The following is a 26,130-nucleotide window of genomic DNA, read 5'->3' as shown; positions in this document are numbered from 1 at the left end:
ACGAAGAGAGAAACGTACAAATCTTCGCTGAATGGCCTCAATACGATTCACCCCGTTGCTGTAAAAAGGAGCCCATACTACGGAACAGTACTATTATGTGGAGCGGACTAGCGAACAATAGAGTGTTTTTAAACCAGAAAATGTCCCTAAAGTCTTTGGCGAAACGAAAAATGAAACCAAGTTGAGAAGATGCCTTAGCGGAAACATAAGCCACATGGTCCTTGAAGGTGAGTTGTGAATCAAGTAGGACGCCTAAGTGTTTAATGGTAGATTCACAGCTTAATATTTGCTCCTCCAGGCTGTAAGCATAACAGATAGGTGATTTTTCCCGGAATACTTTATAATGGCACATTTAGAAGCATTTAATACCATCCTGTTCTTGTAACACCAAACAGTAAAAACGTCCAGCTGCTGCTGAAGAAACAATGCATCCCTTCGATCTTTGATGACAAAGTATAGTTTGAAATCGTCAGCATAAGACAGCTTCAGGCAACGGATCGAAAAGTGAACGTCATTCAGATATAATAAAAATATAAACGGTCCCAGATGACTGCCTTGAGGTACACCAGAAGAAACAGCGAACGGTTGAGAATTTTTTTTTCCTTGATTTGTTTTCCGTCGATCTTGTTTTCCGTGCTGAGCACCAATGCTACCGACGCCAGGGAGGCAGCTCCCACACCTGGACCCTACCTATCGACCCATCAACTCATGAATCGGGTACCAACGGCTTTACTTCTCGTGATCAGAAATGTTATGCCTTACAACATCCCGGCGCCGCCGACTGGGATTGAACCCAGGCCTGCTGGGGTGAGAGGTAATCATGTTTACTACTACACCACCGGCGCCGCTTGTTGAGAAAAATGATCTCCAATCTTCACTGACATATGTTGACCGGTGAGGTATGAGTGAAGCCAAGTAAGAAAGGAACCGTGAAAGCCAAGTCGCTCTAGTTTGGCCACTGCAATCTCGTGATTGGTTTTATCAAAAGCAGCAGAAACACCGGTGTACACAGATACAAATTCTGAATTTTAATTGTGATGTAAACATTCATTCACGTAAACTTAAATTTAATTTCACGCAACCGAGCAACTTGTAAACAATGTTGTTTACAAAGATGGGCTTTTGTATGCAATATTTACTACATTGCATGAATTGTGCTAGAACTTTACATGATATATAATGTAAACTTATATGAAATGTGACGCTCCATTTATGTGCATCATATTGAACAGAAATTTACACTACTTTTCGAACTGTGTAGATAGCATCCACTTGATGACCTCTTTCCATCTCGCGTATAGTTGATGATGTGTATCGAACGAGATTTGTAGCGGTCGACCTCTTCGGCATAAATCCGTGTTGTTCAGTCGCGATGTAACTAGAACATGTGTGTTTTAAATAATCTAGCACCAATAGTTCAAAAAGTTTTGAGACTGCACATAAAGCAGCGATACCACGGTAGTTGGACAGTGCTAATTGCCTTTTTTGAAGACAGGGAAAACAAAATAATCCTTTCAGCAGTCGGGAAAGATCCCAGAATCCAAAGAGAGGTTGAAGATGGATGCTAAAGGCATCTTAATAACCGCGGAAGGGATTCCGTTCTTAATAACCGCGGAAGGGATTCCGTCAGGGACAGTGCTGAAAGAATTTTTCAAACGAAGGCCTGCTCTACGAACATCATTAGTCGGATGCGGCCCAACAGCAGAAAGTACGGGAACATCACTAACGGCGGCTACGATTTGCTCGTTAGGTAAATTTTCTTTGACGAAGACACTGCTGAATTGTGACAGGAACAGGTCAGCGATTCCCTCCGTATCTGACTCTTCTCGATCCGTATTGTACATGGTAGAAGGTAAGCCCGATTCCTTCCGTTGATCATTCACATGATTCCAGAAGCTCTTGGGATTTGCTTTGAGTTTAGTTTGTAGATGGGGCTGATGGGCTTGCTAAAGTTGTTTGTTGAGCAGTTTACAAAAATTCTTAAAGGCAGCTCGTTTGGATGACTTCAGTCGCTTGAGTCGGTGGTTGGTCCAAGGAGCGTTACTATATATGGGTGGAGTTGTCATGGGTACAAACTGGTCGTTCGCATACACGACAATATTCGAGAAAATAGAAGAGACAGCATTCGCGTCACGATCTCGGGGTTCATCGTCCCATCTGATGTTTTCGAAAAAGGTTGCCATTCCCTCGAAGTCAGTCAGTCATGATTGACCAATTCTTGACCGTTCCACCCTTTAGAGCTGTTCAAATGCTCAATCTATCAATTATCGAGTGACTTTTCAAAGAGTCCAATTGACATTGATCGAAAATATTATTAAGCGTATTGGACGATAAGAACAGCTGAACATGTTTCAGGAGCCGAGTTATTAACGAAAGAGAGAGTCAATGAAATAATTGATCAATGTAAATTCATCAATTTGAAAACTGACACGAGATTTTTGTTTCAATTACGTAACTCCCCAATTAATAATGATTCTGATTGCTTCTTAAGAAAACACCCTTTCCATACACTAAATACAATAATGACCCGATTTTTCCAGCCCCTTTATGAAAATCTTTTCTAATGTTCTACGAAGCCCATGCACTTTTCAATGATATTTTTGCACCAATGTATACCTTAAGACACTCTAAGGAACTGTGGTAAGTGATGCGATCAGTAAAAGTAGCCTGCATTTTAACTTAAATCTAGTGGGGACAGAATTAGTGCTGTCTTGGTAAATTTAGAGCTGGATACTTACTGATTTTCATATGTCCGTTTCCCGCCTACCTCAAATTCATACGGGGTGAATTTTCAGAAGCGCCCATAATTGAAAATAATTTAGGGGAAATGGATGTTATGTCGGCCTAAATGCTCCTAATTTGGGCCCATGCATAAATTCAGCAATCGACTAAATTTTCAATAGCGACCAAAAATATACATTAGTACCGTTCCAATGACGCGTTTATCTGGATAAAATTGATAAATAGCAGATTTTTAGCTATTGGCCCAATCTTAGATCCATAGGCCAACATTACAGCCATTTCCCTTATATTATTTTTTTTTTTGTTAATTACTTTATTTGTACAGGCTCAGTTCGCGTTTGGCTTTCAACGTTAACAGTTCAGCTCGTGCCGTGTTCTGTGTGTGCATTTTGTCTTCCCTTTGTTTGTGCGTGCTGGCGTTCCGCCTCCCGGACGAATGTTGTCATCGTCGTGACGTTTGTGCGTTGAGGTTGTGTTTCAGAAATTCAATCGAAGTGTGCCGTTGCCGCTATTAGACGCGTGGATCGCTGGAGTTTTTGGTTCTGATTTCGGCGTTGGTCGCGAGTTGATTCGGCCAGTGAGGAGCTGGCGTCGCGAATGATTGGTGATGGAAAGTGGATGCAGTCCTTTTTTTCTCTGCTAAGATTCCTCTAGTTGGAGCAGCTAGAGTGTATTTCGTGGTTGATGGGGGGTGAGAACCGAAAGGCGAGAGTGCTGTTTTCAACACCGGTTGAAGAAATTAGCGGCAGCATATCTATTGGAGCTCTTCGAAATCATCGTGCTGTCATGGATTCCTTTGTAATATATCAGGTGAGATCTTTCCTTTATTTTTCTTGTAATCCCATTTTATTGTAAGTCATATTAGTTATACATCACACTTTACACTTTACATTTACATCCTTACATTCTTAGTAATTAGAGATAAAAATATATATTTGCTTAATATAACCTTGAAAGTTCATTGTTACATCCACTTGCTATTGTGAGCTGAGAAAACATAGAGCTGCATCTTATTAAATGTAAAATAATTATTATTTTTATTGCAGAATATCTATCTAAATATTTTATCTATATAAATTTATATTCATTATTTCATATTTAATGCTCTGATATATTTCATTTCTCCATTACATACATTTTCATTAAATAAATAAATACTGGGTTGGAAGGGAGCATCAGGGTATCATTTGACCTGCAACTACACGATGGAGTGTTATGACAACCGGAGTCTAGGAAGGAATAAACACTATCATTTTCTTTATCCTACCGATTCGATTATGGTGGTGTGAATTCTACTTCAACAGTTTCAGTGAGATTGACGCGCCCTTCTTTACAAACCATCCTGTAGGAAGCTTAATAAGTATTGCGAATTGCGAATCGTTGGAAGGAGATTCTTAAATTCCCGTGGATTTCGTGTAAGTGTCTCTGCTTACGGGTCCGCACCTCCGTTTATGGCCCTTCATACAGCGATATTGTGAATTCAGATCGGTAGCTCAAATTGATCTTGCTATTAGGTGGAGTTGCATACAAGACAAGATCATTGAAGGGATGGTGGCTACCTTACATACAATTACTTTATTTGTACAGGCTCAATCGAATAAACTTTTCATTTGCGTTATACATTATCAATGTCTTATATCTAAAATTAAAGGATTTAAACCGATTACTCACGGTCTTCTCGAGGTTAGTGCAAGCTGTTGGAAGTCGGTGCCGGTGTGCGAGTAGTTCGGATTTTCGCGATGCGCTTGTAAAATGTTGATGCGCTACTCCTCTTGCTTGGATGCTATTTTGATAACAGAAGAGCTATTGTCAAAGTCAAAATCAAAATAGAGGCATAATTTTGCACGCACACAACTACAAAATGAGGGGTGTTCAGGTTTTTTAAATACTCGGTTAAAATAAATGCGTCAAGTTTAAGTAGACGAAATGTTGATCGTCACACCCTTTATTTCTGAACATCCCTGAAATTGCTGAAACTTTTTGAAGGCTGCAGCTGGTTTCCTTAAACTAATGAAACTGTACTATAGTTCTTGAAATTTACCTGAAGCTCTCGGAATTTCTCACGTTTTCTGATATTCATGGAACTGAAGTAGTCATATTTGCATAGAAGTTCACGTAGCTTCTCTAAAGATCTTTACATTTCCCTGAAGGTTTGGCAATATCTCTTAAGTTCAAAGTCAAACGAACTGCCCGGAAGGTCTCTAATCTTCACAGAAGTCAAGTCAATTTTCCTGAAATCTATATAACTATCCTAGCTATGGAGCTATAGGAAGTTACCCTTTAAGGACATTAAACGTCCCTGAAGTTTTGGACGATCTTGAAATACTTAAATCTATTCTGAAGTTTTAGAAACTTCCTTGAAGTTCTTGAAAGTTTTATAAATAAATAAAAACTTTTTGGATGTTTCCAATAATTTTCTTAATCTTCCCTTATTTTCTGATGCTTGTGAAACTGCCCTGAAGTTCTCAGAAATGACCCGAATTTCCCGTTACTTTCTCTATGATATCTAAGCTTCGTTGAAGTTTTCCGAATGTTTTTATCTTTATTTTTAGTTCTGTAAAGTTCACACAATGTGTCTGATATTTGTGGAACTGCCTAAAGTTGCTGAAAGTAATATAAAGTTCTTTACTTGTTCTTTAAAATTTTTAAACATACCTGAAGCAATCTAAACTTCCCAGAAGTTGCTGAATTTTACTGAAGTTTATAAAATCTCCCTGAAGTTTTTGGAACTTCCCCAAAATTCTCGTATTTTCTGAAGATCTTGGAATATCCTTAAAGATTTCGAAATTTCTCTGAAAGCTGTTTGCATTGTGTTTTTACAGGTAATTTGAGCAGGGTCAATACAGATTTTTTTTTTCATTAAATTTTGTGAAATTTTGTCAAACGTTTGTTTTTATCACGATGGTGATAGTGAAAACTTGCAAGGAATTGCAGTAAAAAGAAACGGTAACCAATGAGCTACCGAGCCACGCCAAAAATATGCTTACATCTTCAAACACAGCATACTTCGATCGATGCAAACTGACCGTTAATCGAATGCTGGATTACAACCTTTACATAAGGCCAAAAATATGCTAATACAGGTAAAAAAGGCTTATTCAGTTGTTAGCATGTTTCCTGGGTAGCCAGTCGCTAGGAAATATATGCCTATATATATTAAAGCCAATCTTTCCACGATTGCACTATCCCGCTAAAAATAAATTACCCAAGCTTGGGTAATCGATTAGCTGTAAGTTCCAAGAACCAATCATAAGACTTCAATAAAGCTATGCAGATTAGAGGAGTACGATGATTAAATTCTACTGTTCTAAGCACCGTCGTATGTACCTACGTGTGCAGAATTTCACACCCATAGATGGCAGATCAAACTGTGTGTGCCCCCATTAACCGAGCCGAAGCAAGAGCAATCGTCAAACGATGGTGGCTGTCTGTCGGGCTGCCCGGTCATATATGGCACACAGACTCATAATTGCAAATATTGGAACTTTCAATTAGTGCGAACGGCACGTCGTTGTCCTCCAGTAAACTTCAAGAACGCCATCATCAACCGGTTGGTCATCAATTTCAATTATTATTGTCCGCTTGCTGGACTTTTTAGTACCTCCTTGGCTTCGTTAGCATGCATGTATGTCGCAGTTGTCGTCTTTCAGTTGGGTGTCAATTCTGCATCTTAGTATGTGCAGTAGGGTGGTTCAAATATTGATTTTGCTCCACCAAGTTCAATCGGTTTTCAAATCAGGAGCTTTGAGCTCATGGGAATGCGAACTCATACTGCACTGGTCATTTGAAGTATATATGTGAATTACTATGGGAAAACAAAAACTTTTTGTTCTCATCGATCTAGCCCTTCGCCGTATTGATTTGCGGAAAAGTTGACTGTCTGTAGTTAAGTGAAATTTCCCAGCTACAACTAAAAAAGAATAGGGCGAAACATCATGGCTACACTCTATTTCAAAACTGTCCAAGTTTGTGTGGAATCCACCCAGATCGCTGAAAAATGAAATCAAAAATCTAACTTCTTTGTTTGTAGAAATTAGGGTATACATTTTTCGGCAAAGTTATAACTGACCCTCCCCATGGACATGGAGGTTGACGGTACTGAAACAAAGGGTTATGTTTAATTTCTTTATATTTGCAACGATGATGATTTCTTATAGTGACACATATCACCTTTTTAATGCTTCAGTATGCCTCAAACGATTAATTCTTGGTTGTTAATAGAACTTCCTTGATCAAATCGGCTGCTTCATGCAGACTGAGCAATTCTGATTATAGTATAAGATTTGTTCTGTATACAGAGGAACTGGGAGAGCTTATAAGAAACTTCTCACCAATAAAGTAATGATCCTTTAGTAAATTTTGCATTTAATTTCATTAATATTTTATTTTATTTAAGCATATTATTTGTATTACAGTCAATTAGCATTAGCATACGATACAAGAGATTTAATATTACTTGCTCGTTTTTGCGAAAATAAACAATATTTATTTTACTTGTAATTACCTTTGAACGTTTTTTCATGTTTTTTTTTGTGATCTGAAAATTCTCCCAGCTTGGTTAGAAGTTTCGAAGCTAACGCATGTCCACATGCCTAATAGAAAGATAGGCAGAAAAAGTGTATCATGAAGAATGGTTGCATGCAGGGTTGCTTTCACTCACTTGCTATAGATGAGTGATTTTCGGAGTTTTGAATTCGTTAGATGTTGTAAAGGAGATTTGTGTTGTTGGATGCGGGAGGATATGGAGGGCGGATCGAGCCTTTTGCTTTCAGAGTGTCGCAGTCAGCGGTTTTATGATTCGTGAGCGCTCGCGACTCGTAGAATCGTTGATTGTGACTACAAGTGGATCTTGTGTGTCGGACGCTTGCTTTTTGGCCTCTTCTTGTGTCTAACATGTGCAGAGTATCATTATAGCGTCTAATGGTTCTGAGATTGAGCGTCTAATGGTTTTGAGATTGAGGTTTTGAAATATATTTGTGAGAATATCTTTTTGAGATTTTAGTAGTCACGTTTTGTTTGTAGTTTATATTTTATTTCTTTCATATAATTATCGTAAATAATAGTTATTCAATAATAGATCGTTCATCCATTTATTCGTACTTTGACGCGAAGCGCTGCGGATTTTGAGATGCTCGATTACCCTGGAGGGATCGATTTTGCTTACTGAGCAGAAAATCATGGATTTAATCCCAAGCTCTTCCACAGCACAATAAATCGCCACCATCATTTGTATATTTGATATTGAACATTAACCGCGGAAACTATTTGCATATCAAGCGAAAACGTAGTCCTGTATTGTCGCGAAGTGTTATGGTTCTGAGATGCTCGATGACCCTGGAGGGATCGTTTTTGCTTACTGAGCAGAAAATCATGGGTTTAATCCCAAGCTCTCCGTCATAACTCTTAAAATTCATTATCACTAAACAAAATGAACATGTTCTTTCGATAGCCGGCTATCGAGAGATCAAATAAACAACAAATAAACAATACATACTTTTGGTTGCATCGCCAACTTGAGGTGAATCCTAACCAAATACCCTACCCAACCTTAAAACTCCGTAGCACTTATGAGGGTGACCTCTCGTTAAGTAAGTACTACATCAACATTTCCTTCCCTATCCCTAGTTATGGTAAAGATGGGCGTGGCCGGGAATAGCGACAGTCATGCTTATGTTACTCTTATTTAGATTGGAACCAATGTTTATTCCCCAGCATTATTCCTGAAAGTAGTCTAACTGAGAATTTCAGAAGAGACGTGAGAGTCGTTAGTATCCAATCTACGAAGTACATATATCATAACAACGCTAATGCTAACGCTAACGCTAGTCCACCCAGATTGCTGAAAAATTAACCTACCGAAAATAGGTAAACTACACTACAGTAAGGTTTTACTGTATAAAATCTGAGAAAAATTAAAAAATGATAAAACATATACTTGTATAGAGCAAGTTCTGTTAACCCCATTTAATGATAGAAAATAAAATCTGCCGATTTAATTGGCAAATCGAAGTTGGCACTTATGGAGAAGAACTATGAAAGTGATGATGGTTTCAAAATTTTCCACGGGGAGGTATACGAGTGCAATCTTAAAATGCTTTTATTTAGCAAATGGAGCATTTTATTTAAATCTGGTTTCTGCTACAGTGGTAGAAAAGCTGAAATCTATGTCTACACATAAAAATCTGAAAAGAAATTATTTTTTCTATATTATATGCCTTTTGAGTAGTCCTTAAGTTTTCTACTAACGTAACATTAACCAGATTTAAATAAAATGCTCAATTTGCAAAATAATAGCATTTTAAGATTGCACTCGTATACCTAACAGTGTAAAATTTTGAAACCATCATCACTCTCATAGTTCTTCTATTCTCCACGAGTTTCAACTTTGATTTGCCAATTGATTACCTACGGATAACCGTCATTTGTATTTTTACCGATTTTTTCAGCAATTCAAAATCCCCCGCTTTATTGGTCTTTCCTTCAAGCTTCGCAGCGCTTGACTTCGATAGTTTCGTCTTGCATGAAACACATCAACAAAGGTTTCATGACGTAGGGTAAATGTATGTAATGTCGGCCTAAATGTACCTAATTTGGGCCCATACATAAATTCACCAATCGACTAAATTTTCAATAGCGACCAAAAATATCCTTTGGTACCGTTGGCCTATCGATCTAACATTGGGCTCATCGCTAAAAATCTGCTATTGATCAATTGCTGAATTTATGTATGGGCCCAAATTAGGGACACTTAGGCCGACATTACATACATTTCCCCTATGTTTCATTTATCCTCATCCACATATTGATCTATAAAAAAAAGTAACGAAAAGTGAGCGTCGGTGAGAGGGATTGAAAGCCATAAGGAGATTTTGTTCCATCACGATAATCGACGTTACTTTCAAGTAACGACGAGAAAATCTACAGCCAGCCTTTCGTTCTATGCGTGCTTCTTTTTCTTTTTCGTTTCGTGTTGATAGTTAAGCTAGGTGTTATAGAAACGATGCGTTGAACACGTTGTATGAAAGAGACAAAACTCGAGCTCATTTTAGCGCTTCGAAAATGTAGAGCCCTGGTTGGGAGTGAGCAGTTGACAAATAGATAACATCGACATGGATCCGGTTGATGTTGTTCATTTGTCACTCACAACATAGTTGACCCATTTTTGGGTAGGTTCAGTTTGGACCAATCTGAGTCGATTGTACCAAAATTTGGGTAGTTTTGAAATATGCCCTGATAGCAGCCGATTTAGAAAGTTATCGACTTCAAAATCAACTAACATCTAATTACCTTGAAATCCAATGTAAAGTGGTTTTCAGCAGGTTGTTGCTGATAAAATTTCACATAGGGGAAACAGCCCTATTGTTGCGGTACGTTAGCAGCGATAGAAGTCTATTGTTGTGTATGGAGAACTCCATACACAACAATAAGCTTCTAACGCTGCTAACGTACCGCAACAATTAGGGCTGTTTCCCCTACGAACAAATAGAAAACTTTTCCAAAAATTATTATGGCGAAGAGCTAAGACGATGAAAACAAAAAGTCCACTTTTCCTATAGTAATTCATATACAAACTTCAAAGGTCCAGTGCATGAACTGGCATCCAAATAAGCTCAAATTTTGGTAGGAAAGTCAGGACCTTATATGAAACCGATTGAGCTGGGTTGTGCAAAATCGATATTTTGAACTACCCTAATGCGCTTCTTATATAGACACTAGTTGAATGATTGTAACCGATTATATTCGGATCTTGTTGTCGATTTCGGTACGCGCTAGTTTACAGTCAACATCGAATACTTTCAGATTGGATCTAATCTGTTCTGATTAAAGAGATGCGAAGTCCGGTAAGAAAAACATTCCGAAGAGCAGCATACTTCAAAGAGCGATCCATCCCCGTCGAAGAGGTTAATCAAATTATCACAAGGTGAGTCAGACATACTAAAAGCTTTATTTTTTAAAAGAATAGTTAAGAATCAATGTTCTGTGGTCAATGTGGATAATAACGGTAAAGATGCGCGATTCCCGCCAATTGAATTCCCTCGAGTGCTATTGGCACGACCAGCCGTTATTTATCAGCACGTCAATAATAACAAATCACTTGTGGGTGGGCTATCTAGACGCTTGATGCTTTGCACGCTCATTGGGATAATGTCAAACATACGTATCGTGATAAAAGTCCACCCTCTTCACTGGGGCAGTAATTCCATTAGCGAAATAATTGACTTCATTCCGGTGATAAACACTAACACACCACAACGAGTTGATGTTTCTTTACGGGTTTGTTTTTTTTTTCCTGAAGACTATACACTTAGGATAAACTGACGGCATCGGCAATATTCTTACCTATATCGTCAGTCCTTGGGCGCTCATTTTTCATGAGGATACATCATGCTTCAGGACTATTGGTAATAGATATAATGGGAAAAGGTATTTCCAAAACGTTGGTTAATCACATGTCAAACTTATAGGTTTGGATGAAATCCAAAAAATACTAAACTAGCATTTGTAACACATTACCAAAATTATAATTTAACTCATTACTCGCTGAATTGTAGTTTCCGATCAACATTCGATCTTTCTTTTGAAATGTCTCCATACATATATTTAAAAAATATGTTCATTATTGTGATCTGTATCAATGGATTAATTTAAGCTGTCAGATTTAATCTCACCACTACTGGCAGCATGGCACTCCCTTCTTATGAGCAAAAAGTTATAAGAAATATGTATAGAGATTTGATTGTTTTCCATTTGGTAGCCCAGTTCGGTAAAAATAAAACCTACCACTTCTACGAAATATTTTATTCGATAAAGGATCTATTTTTTTTTTAAGCTACCATTTCCGGTTTTCTGCATACCAAATAAAACGCCGCTAATCTAGAGCAGTTTATGCAAAAACCATTTTTTTTTAGATTTATCATGAAAAATTGAGCAAATTTTATCTGAACTGAGCTTTGGGAAAATTCATGTCCTCACGTGGCTACCACATAAAGTAAAAAGCCATCCTCGGTAGGCAATAGATTGCTGAACGGAAGAAAAACTTTTCCAGCAAGCGACCTCCGCTTAAGGTTCAATTTACTTTGATGCATTTTCGAAAAAAAATAAATGCAGTTTTTTTCGACACATCATTTCGGATTGCAAAAAGCTCGAGTTATTCTATTCTTTTTGCTGTTTTACACAAAATGACACGAGCTTTTTGCAATATGAAATGATGCGTCGAAAAAACTGTGACTAACATTAACCACATGCTCGAATCGATTCACTATACCTTTCAACATAGGAATATTATCAATTCTAATAAATAGCGAACTTTGACAAGAACGGTTACAATGGACTACATCCCGTGACTTACACTATCCACACTTTTTTATTTAAGCAACCATTGGCAGTTTTCAAAGTTATTATTAATTCTCAATTCAAGAGTTTTTGGTTAGAATGAGACAAAATATGTTATTTTCTTTGTCTGCAGAGTGTTAAAGTTAGTAAGTTGATTTCCTTAACTTTCTTCTGTATAATTTACTGCACAGGTTTGGTATTATGACAGTTAACATAATGTTATGTCAAATTTATCCTAACTGATGTTGAGTACTTGTAACAAAACAGTAGAGTAAAGTGACAGATCTTTTAACACTCCGAACACGATTCCTGCGGTAAAATGTGTTACGGAAAACTTGTAATGTTTGAAAAATCATCACCAATCATCACCAATAGATAGGTTCCATTATCAATCGATTTAAAATCGATTGATAAAATGCTTAGCAATGATTGAGGGGTACCATAAACTTATTACGTAAGATTTTTCGTGGGATTTTTAAATCCCAGCTCTCCCTTAGTTCTAGTATTAGACCCTAAGCGGCACCGGTGGTGTAGTGGTAAGCGTGATTGTCTCTCACCCCAATTGGCCTGGGTTCAATCACAGTCGGCACCGCCGGGATGTTCTGAGGCATAGAATCTCTGGTCAAGCCTTCATTCGGAAGGGAAATAAAACCGTTGGTTCCCGGTTCATGAGTTGATGTGTCGATAGGTAGGGTCCAGCTGTCTTCCTGGCGTCGGTAGCATTGGTACTCAGTACGGAAAAAACCCGAATTTATCCACCTATGGTGTGATCAGACCCTTCTTACTTATTCAAGTTTATTTATTTTATTGTCATTATCAGTGACCAAGCCCCCCACCCCCGTGTCATCCAGTGACGCTACGCCACTGCCTGGGGGTACCCGGAATATATCCGGGTGTAGTCTATTTGGTGAGGCTACCAATCACCTTATCATCGTATTTTAATGTGATTTAATGGGTTTTAATTCAATTCATATTCAAGCAACTTCTCCGGGGTACCCGGAACATGTCCAAGTGTGTCCAATGTGGTCTGGAACACTTAACACGACTTGCATTGATCTTATTTTTGAATTCTGAAGTAATTTGATGTGTCGCATGATGGTTTTGATACGTTTTCCGTTAAATCCAGCGTGAAGGCCAATATTCACCGGATCTTATTCCGGCCATATCTTCGGAACCGGTTCACCGATTCCAAAAACGTTCAATAGCGTTCAATGGGACCCCAAGACCTATCATTTGGCGCCGAGTTTGTCCAAATTGGTTGAGCGGTTGCTGATAAACGTGAGCGAATTCATTTCGTTACATACACACACACATACACACATACACACGTACACACACACACAGACATGTTCCGATCTCGTCGAGCTGAGTCGAATGGTATATGACACTCGGCCCTCCGGGCCTCGGATCGATAGTCGGTTTTTCAAGTGATATCTATACCCTTCTTTGTAAGAAGGGTAAAAAGATCAACGGAAAAAAAAATCAATCCGATGCGTGCTCTCTTGCCGTGCGGATCTATTTGATTGTTTTTCTGAAGGAAGTGTTACCTAAAGCTACAACAAATTTAAACAGCACTTTTCAGATCTCAATATACCTGTAAATTTTCTACCTTGTTCGACTCTTATTCCTCTTCGATCCTTGTTTGGACCCTACTCGAGGTAATTTGGAAGGATTTGGAAAATTCCTCTTCAATCCTTCAAATGCTTATAGTAATCTGCTTGGAAGTTGATTTGGATAAAAGTTTTACCAACAATCAATACGAAACTATCGATTTTAAATTGGCTCACTACTTGACTAGCCTATTGGTCCCAAGCAAATCGATTAACGTACCCCATTATAGTCGAAATTCTAGTACTACACAATGTTTGTTTTGATTCGCTATGAAAGTTTGACAGATAAAATGAGGGGTTAGTGGATTTTCCTATGTTTCGAGGGGTGAATCGATTAGCTTGGGACCGAAGATAGTACCAGAGCTGAGCCAAAAAGTTGAGCACGTTTCTTCGGGACCTACTAGTCTTAGAGTTTCCTCTATGGTTTTACTGCCGCCATGGCGCCTAAGCTCAAAAGAAAGGGGCAATCTCTTGATCTCCCTTTCTGAAGGAATAAATTTGAGCAATCAATTTGATTTGCTCACGGTTGATGAGAATGATCCATCATCCAGGTAAAATTCCACTAAACTATCCCAGCTTAATGCCAAGACGGAAAAGATTCCCCCTATTGTGATAACCACTTCCGATTTCCATGCTCTTCGCATGGAACTTTTGATCTTCGTGAAAGTTAAGTTTTCACTACAAATTGGACGTCGGTGTGAATGCCGTGTATTGGCTGAAACCTTGGACGGATTTAAATGTCTTCTCAAGTATCTTACTAAGAAGCAGCACAAACTATTGTGCCACTCCAAGTAATCAAAATGAAAATGAAATCCCGTCCTGGCGATTCGCGCAACGGGATTTCTAATGATTTTTATTTAGTTCACTTCAAGTCTAGTGAACTAAACAACCTTAAGGCCTTAGAAAAAGCTAGCCTTATGCTCCATGTCCGAGTGAAGTGAGAACACTGCAGGAAGACTGGAGGAAATTTTCAAATATCTCACCCAGTGCCGTAAGTGCCAGGGATGGGGTCATGGAACTAAAAATTGCTACATGCCAGCTAAATGCATGAATGGTGGTGATTCTTCTCACGCAAAGGAAGACTGTCCTGTGAAGAAAGATGCTTAGAAATTAAATGTTCAAATTGTGGTGAAAACCACATATCCACGCAGCATAGCGATCCTACAATATCGTTCTAAGCAACAGACAGGAAACGCTCCACGTTTCCGACCAGGTACAAATTCCTCTGCTGTTAACAACGGTCAGCGAGCAACAAATTCTACATTTGTACCCGTATTACAAATATCACCCCTGCTTCAAATTCTTCATCTATACCTACTTCCCTCGCTGCTAACAATGTTCTGCGAGTAAATGGAGCTACCTATTCTGCTATTGCAGCGGGTATAAATCAAAATAGTAACCAACGTAATTCTAAAGGAAATTTGGAAAATTTTGACTTAGGACGCATTACTGCTCCTAAACAAGCCTTTGAAATTCTGCAATGGATTTTAAATCATTAAATATTTTAAATTGGATGCTCGATCTCTTAAAGATAATGAAGACGAGCTATTTAACTTTTTGAGAGTTCATAACGTGCATATTGCCGTTATAACTGAAACGTTCCTTAAACCTGACCATAAGGTTAAGAAGGACTCAAATTACTTAATTTATAGAAATGATCGTCTTGATGGATCCTGTGGTGGCGTTGCTATCATTGTTCATAGACGAATCAAACATAAAATTCTTTCTTCATGTGAAACCAAAGTTTTTGAAACTTTGGGAGTTTCTGTTAAAACAAAATTTGGACAACTTACGTTTATAGCTGCCTATTTGCCATTCCAATGCGTAGGCCAGCAAAAGAATTTTCTCAAGGGTGACCTTCAGAAACTTACCCGTCATAGGTCTAAATTCTTTATTATTGGTGATTTTAATGCAAAACACCGCTGATGGAATAATGCTCAAAGCAATTCCAATGGTAATATTCTGTTTGATGATTATTCTGCAGGTTATTACACTATTCAATAACCAAACAGCCCAACATGCTTTTCTTCGGCAAGAAATCCCTCATCTATTGATTTGATCTTAACTGATTCATGTCGACTTTTTAGCCAATTGGTTACCCATGCTGACTTCGGTTCTGATCACCTTCCAGTAACTTTTGAAATATCCCAAGAAATAATTTGTAATCCCAACAGCCCTACTTTCAAATACCACAGAGCTGATTGGGGCAATAGCGAACATTTATGGAATTGATTTAAACATTCCTTTGCAAACCAAAGATGATGTTAATTATGCTCTTGAATCTCTGACTACTTCTATAGTTGAAGCACGAGCTGCCTCAGTACCAAAATGCGTTCAATTCGATTCAATTATAATAGACGACAATCTTCAGCTCTTGATCCGTCTTAAAAATGCCCGTAGGAGGCAATATCAATGCACACGCGGTCCTGCTATTAAAGTTATCGGGCGGGATTTGCAAAAACAAATTAAAAACGATTCTCTGCTCTGAGGAACAAAAATTTTGAAAATAATGTTTCGAAATTGGACCCGAGTTCCAAACCCTTTTGGAAACTCACTAAAATTTTGCCAATTTCTCAAAAGCCTATTCCAGCGCTTAAAGAAGGTGGTAAAATTTAGATCACAAATCCAGCAAAAAGCTCATAAACTTGCTAAGCAATTCAAGAGTTCTCATAGTTGATAAATGAAAAAAATGCAAAAGTTGTTCAAATCTTGAAGCCGGATAAAAAACCAGCTGTAGCTTCCAGCTACTGTCCAATAAGTTTACTTTCTTCAATAAGTAAACTTTTCGAAGAGATAATTTTAAATAGAATGATGCTTCACATCAATCTGAACTTGGTTTTTTGCAGATGAGCAGTTTGGATTTCGCCTTGGGCATTCAACAAATCTGAAAGCGGCTCAACTGGAGTTACTCTTCTAGACATAGAAACATCTTTCGACAGTGTTTAGCACGAAGGTTTGATAGCTAAATTGAAAAAGTTTAATTTTCCACTCTATATTATGAAATTAGTTCAAAATTATTTAACTGACAGCACTCTGCAGGTAAATTATCAAAAATTAAAATTAGAGCTGGAGTGCCTCAAGGTAGCATTCTTGGGCCTATATTTTATAGCATTTTCACCTCGGACCTCCTTGATTTGCCGCAGGGTTGCCTCAAATCTTTGTTCGCCGATGACACAGCCATTTCCGCTAAAGGAAGACGTCTTCGTGTTATTTACAGCAGATTACAGAAAATTTTAGATATTTTCTCTTCATATAAACAAAAATGGAAGATTTCTACCTACGCTTCCAAAACTTAATTTATAATATTCCCACATAAGCCTAGAGCTTTCTTTTTGAAACCTAGTAGTAGTCAAATAGTCACTAAGAACGGAGTTCCAATTTCCTGGTCAAACCAAGTGAAATATCTTGGATTAGTACTTGACCAAAAATTAACTTTTAAAGATCACATCGAGGGCATTCAAGCCAGATGTAACAAATATATAAAATGTTTGTATCCTCTTATAAACAGGAAATCCAAACTTTGTCTGAATAATAAACTTCTAATAATTCAAACAAGTTTTTAGACCGTCCATGCTTTATGCTGTGCCAATATGGTCTAGTTGTTGCACTACCAGGAAAAAAGCTCTTCAAAGGATTCAGAACAAAGTTCTGAAGATGATTTTGAAATCGCCTCCCTGGTACAGTATTTTATTTATTTATTTATTCGTCAATCAATCAAATCGTAGACTACATATTAACATTAAGACTTATGTTCTATGACTTCGCAGGGTTCTGAAATATATTTTTAATTCTGTTGAGGGCATATTTAGGTCAATCATTTCACAATGATGATTATAAACAGTCATCATCTGATTTACCGGTCCAAATTTAGCGTAATTGGTCCGATGGCGATCTACTGCGAACAACTGTCGATTGCGTAATTGTCGGGAAGGTGCATACAAATTTAACCTTGACAATAGATCAGCTGAGTCAATGCGTTGCGAAATGATATTGTTTAATAAAGAAATCTTTGCGTAATCCCGACGTTCTTTCAATGTTTGAATGCTGATCAGCAAGCAACGTGCTTCATATGACGGGAGAGGAAAAGCCGTCCAACCTAACTTACGTAATGCATATAATAAAAATTGCTTTTGGATTGACTCTATTCGTTCTTCATGCTTTTTCATATAGGGTGACCAAACAACGCTACAATATTCTAAAATTGACCTCACATAAGCAACGTAAAGTGATTTAATTGTATAAGGATCTTTAAAGTGGAGACCGAAACGTTTTATAAAATTAAGCATATTGCCTGCTCTATGTATTATTGTGTTATAATGGTCCACAAATGTCAATTTAGAATCTAGAATAACACCTAAATCTGTTACATGTTCACATTTTTGAACATTTTCATTACCTAATGTAATACAAAGATTTTGTTTGTTTAGTTTTCTACTGTACGTTATAAGATTACATTTTTTGATATTTAGTTTCAATAAACTTTTACTACACCATCTGTAAAAAACATTTATTTCATTCTGAAACACATTCATATCGTTATCGCTTCCTATTTCTAAAAATACCTTCATGTCATCAGCGTATATAAGTACCTTGATATTTTTTAAAATAAGAGAGACGTCATTAATGTGCAAAATAAAAAGAAGAGGACCTAGGTGCGATCCCTGGGGAACCCCTGACGTGACATGAATTGGCTTAGATGTTTTTTCGTTGAATCTTACAATTTGCTGGCGATCAACTAAATACGATCTAATCCAGGTGATGAGCTCCATCTCAATTCCCATTTTTTCTAATTTAAAAATCAGCATTGGGATATCAATTCTGTCAAACGCTTTGCTGAAGTCTGTATATAGAGCTTCTACTTGGTTACCTCTGTCCATTGCATTTAATACAAAGTCCACAAATTCCAAAAGGTTTGTGGTGGTTGAACGGCCTTTAAAAAATCCGTGTTGTGCACTAGTTATTCTTTGTTTTATTTGGCCAAAAATGTTTTTATTTATAATTGATTCAAAGAGTTTTGGAATGCACGAAATGATAGCAATCCCACGATAATTTCGAATATCGGATTTTTTACCTGATTTATATATGGGTATTAAGTAAGATTTTTTCCATACCTTCGGGAATATACCGGATTCAAGCGACATATTAAACAGCCAGAATAAAGGGGTTGTGAGTTCAGTTGCTAAGTTTTTCATAAAAGTAGGTGGGATTCCATCTGGTCCTGAACCTTTAGTGGCGTCCAAATCTCGTAGGCCATTCCAAATATCATGACGCGAAATGTTATTAACGCCAACAGTAGTTGAAAAGTCAGGAAAATAAGAAAAATATTCATAATCACGATCATTATCTGAAAATTTCGTGTATGTTTCTTGAAAAAAAGTGGCGAAAAGATTACATATATCATCAGAATTATTACCTTCCTTTTCATCCAATGTCATTTTTGATGGAAAACTGCACGATTTCATTTTAGTTTTGACGTAATTGAAGAAGTTTCTTGGACATGATTTAATTTCATTCTCAGTTTTTATGTTATACTCAGAAAGTGCCAAAGAAATTGCATCATTGAGTTGATCACAAATCCTTAAATACTTTTCGAGATTATCACGATTTTTATGTTTTCTGTATAATTTGTGAGCTTTTTGTTTACGATTTTTCAAGTTAATGATATGATTAGTGAACCAAACCGGATATCTGGAGGAATAATTGCGTCGTCTCCTTTTTAATGGAATTTCCTCGTGAATTACGTCAAACAGAATTTTATAAAAAACCTCCACGGCACATTCAACATTTACCTGATCCTTCAAAATGGTTTTCCAATTTAGTCCATTGAATTTAGTTTTAATATTATCATAATTAGCATTTTTGTAGTCGAACACATTTTCATACTCACTGTCGTTGGGGTGTTGACTCTCATGAACAAATATGGAATACTCGATTGCTGTGTGAAATGCTTCATTCTTCCATAATGGAGAAATAGATTTACTTACACAGAAATCTTCATGTATATTCGTTAACAAGAAATCTACTACCGAGGTACATAGAATTTCGAATGTTGAGACTTTAGAACAAATGTCCAACAAAATAATTAATAATTTCAGGCAAAATTCGCTGCAATCCTCAATTGCAACGATTCATTTTCTTTATTTTTAGATAAGATTTAGTTTAAGATGAAAATTGTTATACTGACTTGCAGGTATAGAAAACCGGTTTAAATCAGCGAATTGCCAAAGCGAAATCAATGTAATCACACTTAGATATATATCATAACAATGATGGCTGATAAGTAACTGCAGCAGCTGGATCACCTAGACTAAAATAAAATTTAATTTAATTTAAATTAGGAACAAATAAAGAGTTAAAAAACAATGTTTATGACGCATTTGATTTAAATATCTCAAGACAATTCTTTAAATCAAGAAGCATTTCTTTGTTGATGAAAGTGTATTTAAGTGAGTTAGTAATAAGTTTATATGTATTCTGTTTAAATATGATGCAAATAATGTTTATGATGCACTTGTTTTTGTTTAAAATAGTTCCTATGCACCAAAATCGATAAAATTCAAGATTTTTAATCCATTGCAATAACGTCAATATCCATAAAGAATTGGAGGATGTACTGAAGCACCATTTGACAGAAGGATTAGAAATCATCCAATTGAACTTCTTCTTCTTCTTCCTCCTATTTCAAGCTCATTGCTCAGTGTTTTAGATGCTCTCAACTCAGTGTTTTAGATGCACTTCCACAGTTATTAATTGGTAGCTTCCAATGCCCGTACCATTTTTGCATTGGTATAATTGTGTGGCAAGTACAATCATACTCTATGCCTAAGGAAGTTGAGAAATTCTCCAACCCGAAAAAACCTAGACAAGACCGGGAATTTAACCCTGCCACCTTCAACATGGTCTTGCTTTGTAGCTGCGCCTTTACGGACTGAGCTAAGGGAGGCCTTGATCGAACTACTTTGGTGTTAATTTGTTAAATCGTTGACGAATGTATAGCAGTTGCTTTGAGAAATCCTTTGAGGTTTTAGGAACCTCACGCTAGTTGGTCTGTTGATGTTCAGCATTGATGATTGCGATTTCATATCAAGTTAACTCGACTTAAGTTCAATGATAACAAACCCTTTCGAAGAGGCGAAAATTCTGCAGACACAAATTCATGAAAAGAATAGGACTCGTCTGCTATCCCATTGGTGGTACGTTTGATACGTTTTGCGCCTGAAATTGAAAGCTTAGACTAAAAGTCTCTTCTGCAAAGTCTTTCCTTATAGTTAGGCCCTCATTTTTATTAAAATGAATTCTAGGATGGTTATTATTATCTTTGAAATCAAAAATATAACTTTTTTCGCGAAGTTTGCAATTTTCAGAGTTGGTTGGAAATGCTATCTAACATGAAGCTTTTTAGTGTGATAATTTATTAGCCAGAGAATGATCTTAGAAGAGGGTAGGTGGATAGTTCCGTTAGAGTACGGCAGTATGAAAATTGAATAGAAGTTGAAAATGAGCGAAGGTCCATTAATGCGACAGTCAAACGCACACCTTTTGCCTAACCCGTACGATGTACGCGGAGATTTGAAGTATGTCTTCAAATCTACAGGCAAAAAGTGTGCGCCCGCCTTTGCTCATTACTGTCTGCGGCTGTGGAATAGTTCTAGCGACGTTTCATCACTACCTAAAGCTCCACGTTGCCGAGAGCATTTCCAGTTGATGGTGTGTTATAATGCAATTCTTCTTTACACATACCCTCTTCTAAGATCATTCTCTAGCTAATAAATTATCACACTAAAAAGCTTCATGTTAGATAGCATTTCCAACTAACTCTGATAATTTTTTTGTTAGAAGAAATTAAGGTATACCTTTTTCTTTATTATAGAGATTTTTAAAAAAGAAAAAAAGTATACCTTAATTTCTTCAAACATATATACGATTTTGGGCAAAGTTATAGCTGAGCTAATTTAAAGCCACTTTGAAAAAAAAAGAACTTTTTTATATCTTAAATTGACCGATTTAGAGCTATTTTCTAGAATTCAGTTAGGATGTATTAAACAAAACAGTTGATTTGCTGTAGTTTTCTTATTTCAAATTTCTCAGCAAAGATGAGAGAGAGAAGGATTAGTAATTTCCATTTAATTCCACTACCTTATTTGCTTATCCTTGACAGATACGTGTATTTCGTCTAAAATGTGCAGACTTCTTCAGTGTCTTGTACTAATACTCGACTTGAAGAAGTCTGCACATTATAGACGAAATACGCGTATCTGTCAAGGATAAGCAAATAAGGTAGTGGAATTAAATGGAAATTACTAATCCTTCTCTCTCTTTCATTATACAGGTAACATATGTAACATAAGTCCTGGGAATACTTTCAGGAGTTTATTTGACGGCATGAACAAACACACATATGTCCACCAATGCACTTTTCACGCTTATCTATACTACTACTGAACTGTCAAACTCAAATTGGATTTATATGCACAAGTCGCCAACCTTTTTGGACGGCTCAGTACAAGTGAAATTCTAAGCGTGTTCAAAGACAAGCCAATATCAAAATCAACTATTTATCGTGTTTTGAAGGATTGTCGTGATGGCAAAGAACCGGAAAATAAAAAGAAATGTGGTCGCCCAACAAAATTGAGTGCCAGAACAACCAAAAAATGTTGTCAAGTGCTGAAAACAAATTTGGTCAATCAACACGCAAATTAGCACGAAAATTTCATGTTTCAAACATGATTAAAAAATGCAACGTAAGCTATCGGAAACGTCATCGTGCTCTAAAATATACACAGCAACAACTCGAAAAATACCAAAATGTTGCCGTGCACTTCGTCGCGAACCTTTTGCGAATGGAAAATGCATCATTTTGGAACTAAGCAAAAAATACCATTTGTACCGAAAAAGGACAATCCATCAAACGTGCCTCAGGCTAGTCCAATTGGGTGTACTCAAGGCTACGGTGTACGACAACGCCAGGGAAGCTCAAATTGAGCAACAATTGGTTGATCGAATCAAGCAAAATTTAAAAGAAATCGTCAAAGGCACCGGCCAAACCCTGATTCAGAGTTACATTTTCCTCGTGTGTGCAAAAATGTGCTGCCGAGACTCTCAACAAACCGTCTCCCGTCGCAACGAAAACAACATGAGACGAGCGAGAAAGAGACACGCGAGAACAAGATACGAGCGAGAAACAAATGCGATACCCAAAAATCCTGGCGTGCGCGAGGCTCGCGCTGATCTCATGTGCCTCATCTCATGTGCTACGATTAATGCTAGAACTGCAGAGCTCGAAGTTCTGGAAGGTGTAGGTAAGCGAAATACAGGCTGTTGAAACTTGGTTGCTTTGACCGACATTTCATATGCGTTTGCACAAACCTTTCTTATTTTAGAGGAAAGGTAGCATATATTTGCAGTGCTTAAATTCTTGAAATCCTCTAATAGCAAATGCCATTAATTTTCCGGTCAATTAGAATATTCTTTGTTTATTTTTTTCCGGTTCAACACTTAACTGCACTTGCATGACTAACATCTTTTGACACGTTATTTTCAAAATATAGAATGGACAAAAATTCTACAAAAAGTGTATCGGTATTGTTTAGTGCGGGGATTTGACCGTTGCAAGACGTTCACACATTTTCAACGTAATTTAACCATTCATCGGCAACACAACTGGTATGCATTGTTAGAAGGGATGTTACGTATTTTGAATAGATTATGTCGGAATGCTACGAATGCAGCAATGTTATGATAATTCAATGGGTGGAAGAATTTTTTGCAGAACATTTTTTTCTTGGCGTATTACCTTTACGCTTTCACTTGTACTTTGTTACCATTACTTTAAAAAAGTTCAGATTTTTTTTTCAATGTTCCTCATGTGATCGAGCATTCAGATAAATTCTATAACGGCAGCGGTGACCCACTGGATGATGGTGCGATCTATGCTAAATAGTTGCATCAAAATAGTGACATGAGCGGGCATCATTGGCTTTAACTCAGATGAGCGTGTGGACCAGTGCAGTGATATATTTACCATTCAAATTAGTAATATCACAAAGTCTACCGACCTTCTGTTCAGTTCCTTCAAATCGCTTTCTGGTTGGCACGGTACGATCTAGGTGGGAGCTGCTGACCATTGCTTTGCGGGTTTCGATGGCATCGTTTTCGCGTCGATGTCCGTTATCGCTAAGAAGAAATAACCTTTTCGGTTAGATAATGGGCGACCTTGCCTTTGTATACCAACAGTGTCAGAAGGAAGCGCCTGAGTATCGGCACCAATTCCACAAAGTGACCACCACGCGCCACCATCTCGCTACAACAAACCAGAAAGTGGTACAGCCATTGCTACAACCTGCAACAGATCAACAACTCAAATCACCATGTTGCCACCATTTTGCCAGAGTGTATGGTTTAAATTTGGAAAACATCGTGTTGAAAGTTGATCTATGCATTTGAAAAATTATTATATTCAAAAACTTAAGCACATTCTTAAGTCATCCTTTTTTTAGCAACTCGTTAATTCAGATCAGAAGAACATCAGCAAATGCTGATCTTTTAAAACTTCCTGGCTGTCTAGGGAGCATATCTGAAAGAATATCCTGTAACTTATGCAACGTTTCCTGAACATCTAAAAAATTTCCTTAAGTTTTAGAAAATTTACTCAAATTTCAAAGTACCGATCATTACTTTCATCTTCAGGAAGTTCATTGAGATTTTTAAGATCTCTGACTAACTGCTTTGAAGTTCCCTTAACTGAAACGAAGCTCCCTGAAGTCTTCTATCTTTACGATATTCCCTGAACTTTTTCAAAATGCCCTGTACTTCTATGAAGCTACACGCAGTTCCTCGAATTATTACGCAGTCCACAAAACTTCATCAAAGCTTGCTTCACGTTTACGTTTCTCGTTGATTTTCCGCAAATTTCCTGAATTTGTGCCGAATTTTCTGAACATGAGGTTTCATCGAAGCTCTGAAGATATAAAAAAAAGGTCCCAGAATAATAAAGAGGTTCCCTGCCATTTAACAATAAACTTCTAGGAAGATACCTAAACTTGTATAAAGTTCCCACTTCTACGAAGTTTTCTGAACTGTTCCATGATCTCAGAACTTCAAATAATTTCACTAAATTTAGCTCATGATTCATCTGAAATATGTTGGTTTTAATGCATAAAACAAAATATAATAATAATACCAAAGAAACATTCAAAATCAGGACAGTGTTCTAGTGAAAATAGTTAACGGAACATTAGAGTCATAAGTGTTACTAATCACATTAGCGACAGTATCAATAGCCTCATTCAGCCCATACTATCAACTACGAGCTGCGAGGTGTATGAAGCGTCGTTGTCTTATAACTTTTTCAGGTTCGTAGAAGAAGAGTTACCGAAGCAGTTTGATGAAACTCTAAGAAGTTCACTGAAGTTCGGTAAGCTTCTACAAAGTTAGCTGAACTTTAAAAAAAATCTGCACTTCAAGAAAGTTTCCTGAACTTTAAAAAAGTTCCCTGAAGTACCACGAAGTTTCTTGAAGAACTACAAAATTCCTTGCAACTCGGATAGCAGTTCGTACCCTGGTGTAGTGGCTGTAGGTGCATTGTCAGACAATAATATAATAATACATAACAGCAAAAAAGGTTATCTTTCATTTAATTCCACTTAATTAATTTTGGTATCCATGACAGATACGTATTTCGACTACAATGTGCAGTCTTCATCAGTGTCATTCCCACTTAAGAACTTATCAAAATCTAACCCCCTTAAGTACTCAGCTCTAGGTAATAAAGTCAAGATCATAGGTATAAAAATGAAACTACAATGTGTTTAATCGGAACCTACCTAACTAATAAAAACCAAATATTTAAGTAAGCTAAAGGAGAAAAATCTATACAACTCTCTAATAAGGAAAATCCCCAAAGACTTGGTAGCCATCATAATGAAGTAATGAAATTGGGTTGTTAGCGGAATGCTAAATAAAACAGCAAAAAAGGTTATCTTTCATTTAATTCCACTTAATTAATTTTGGTATCCATGACAGATACGTATTTCGACTACAATGTGCAGTCTTCATCAGTGTCATTCCCACTAAAGAACTTATCAAAATCTAACCCCCTTAAGTACTTTTTTACCTAGGGATGAGTACTTAAGGGGGTTAGATTTTGATAAGTTCTTTAGTGGGAATGACACTGATGAAGACTGCACATTGTAGTCGAAATACGTATCTGTCATGGATACCAAAATGAATTAAGTGGAATTGAATGGAAGATAACCTTTTTTGCTGTTTTATAGGAAATGGATTTAGATCTCAATTGTTATATTTGTTTAGTCCTTCGGCTCCGCAGAGTTTTCAAAGATATTGAACATTTTGGAAAACATGGTTTTCGATTCAGTGACAAGAGTGTGACAAATCTGTTGGATTCATCCCAAAATTTACAATCCAGTTTTCTTATTTCTCATCATAT

The 26,130-nt window shown here is 37.1% G+C and overlaps 2 protein-coding genes across 4 annotated transcripts in view; one reads left to right on the top strand and one right to left on the bottom strand.

The window, feature by feature from the left end:
- The window catches only part of LOC135701339 (uncharacterized protein ZK1073.1), a 205,245-nt gene that overhangs the window by 174,981 nt on the left and 4,134 nt on the right, over positions 1-26,130 (bottom strand). The window lies entirely within an intron of this gene.
- LOC135701341 (uncharacterized) overlaps positions 10,283-26,130 on the top strand; it is a 72,530-nt gene continuing 56,682 nt past the window's right edge. The window contains exon 1 of the mRNA XM_065222115.1: positions 10,283-10,663. Coding sequence (XP_065078187.1) covers positions 10,572-10,663 — 92 coding nt within the window. The 5' untranslated portion in view covers positions 10,283-10,571. The remainder of the gene's footprint in view (positions 10,664-26,130) is intronic.

The sequence above is a fragment of the Ochlerotatus camptorhynchus genome, unplaced genomic scaffold (assembly GCF_037179485.1).
Source record: "Ochlerotatus camptorhynchus isolate MF236.1 unplaced genomic scaffold, CSIRO-AGI_Acam_v1.1 ptg000157l, whole genome shotgun sequence".
Lineage (NCBI taxonomy): Eukaryota > Metazoa > Arthropoda > Insecta > Diptera > Culicidae > Ochlerotatus > Ochlerotatus camptorhynchus.
The sequence above is the reverse complement of the archived record's forward strand: the minus strand, read 5'-3'. Positions and strand labels throughout refer to the sequence as shown.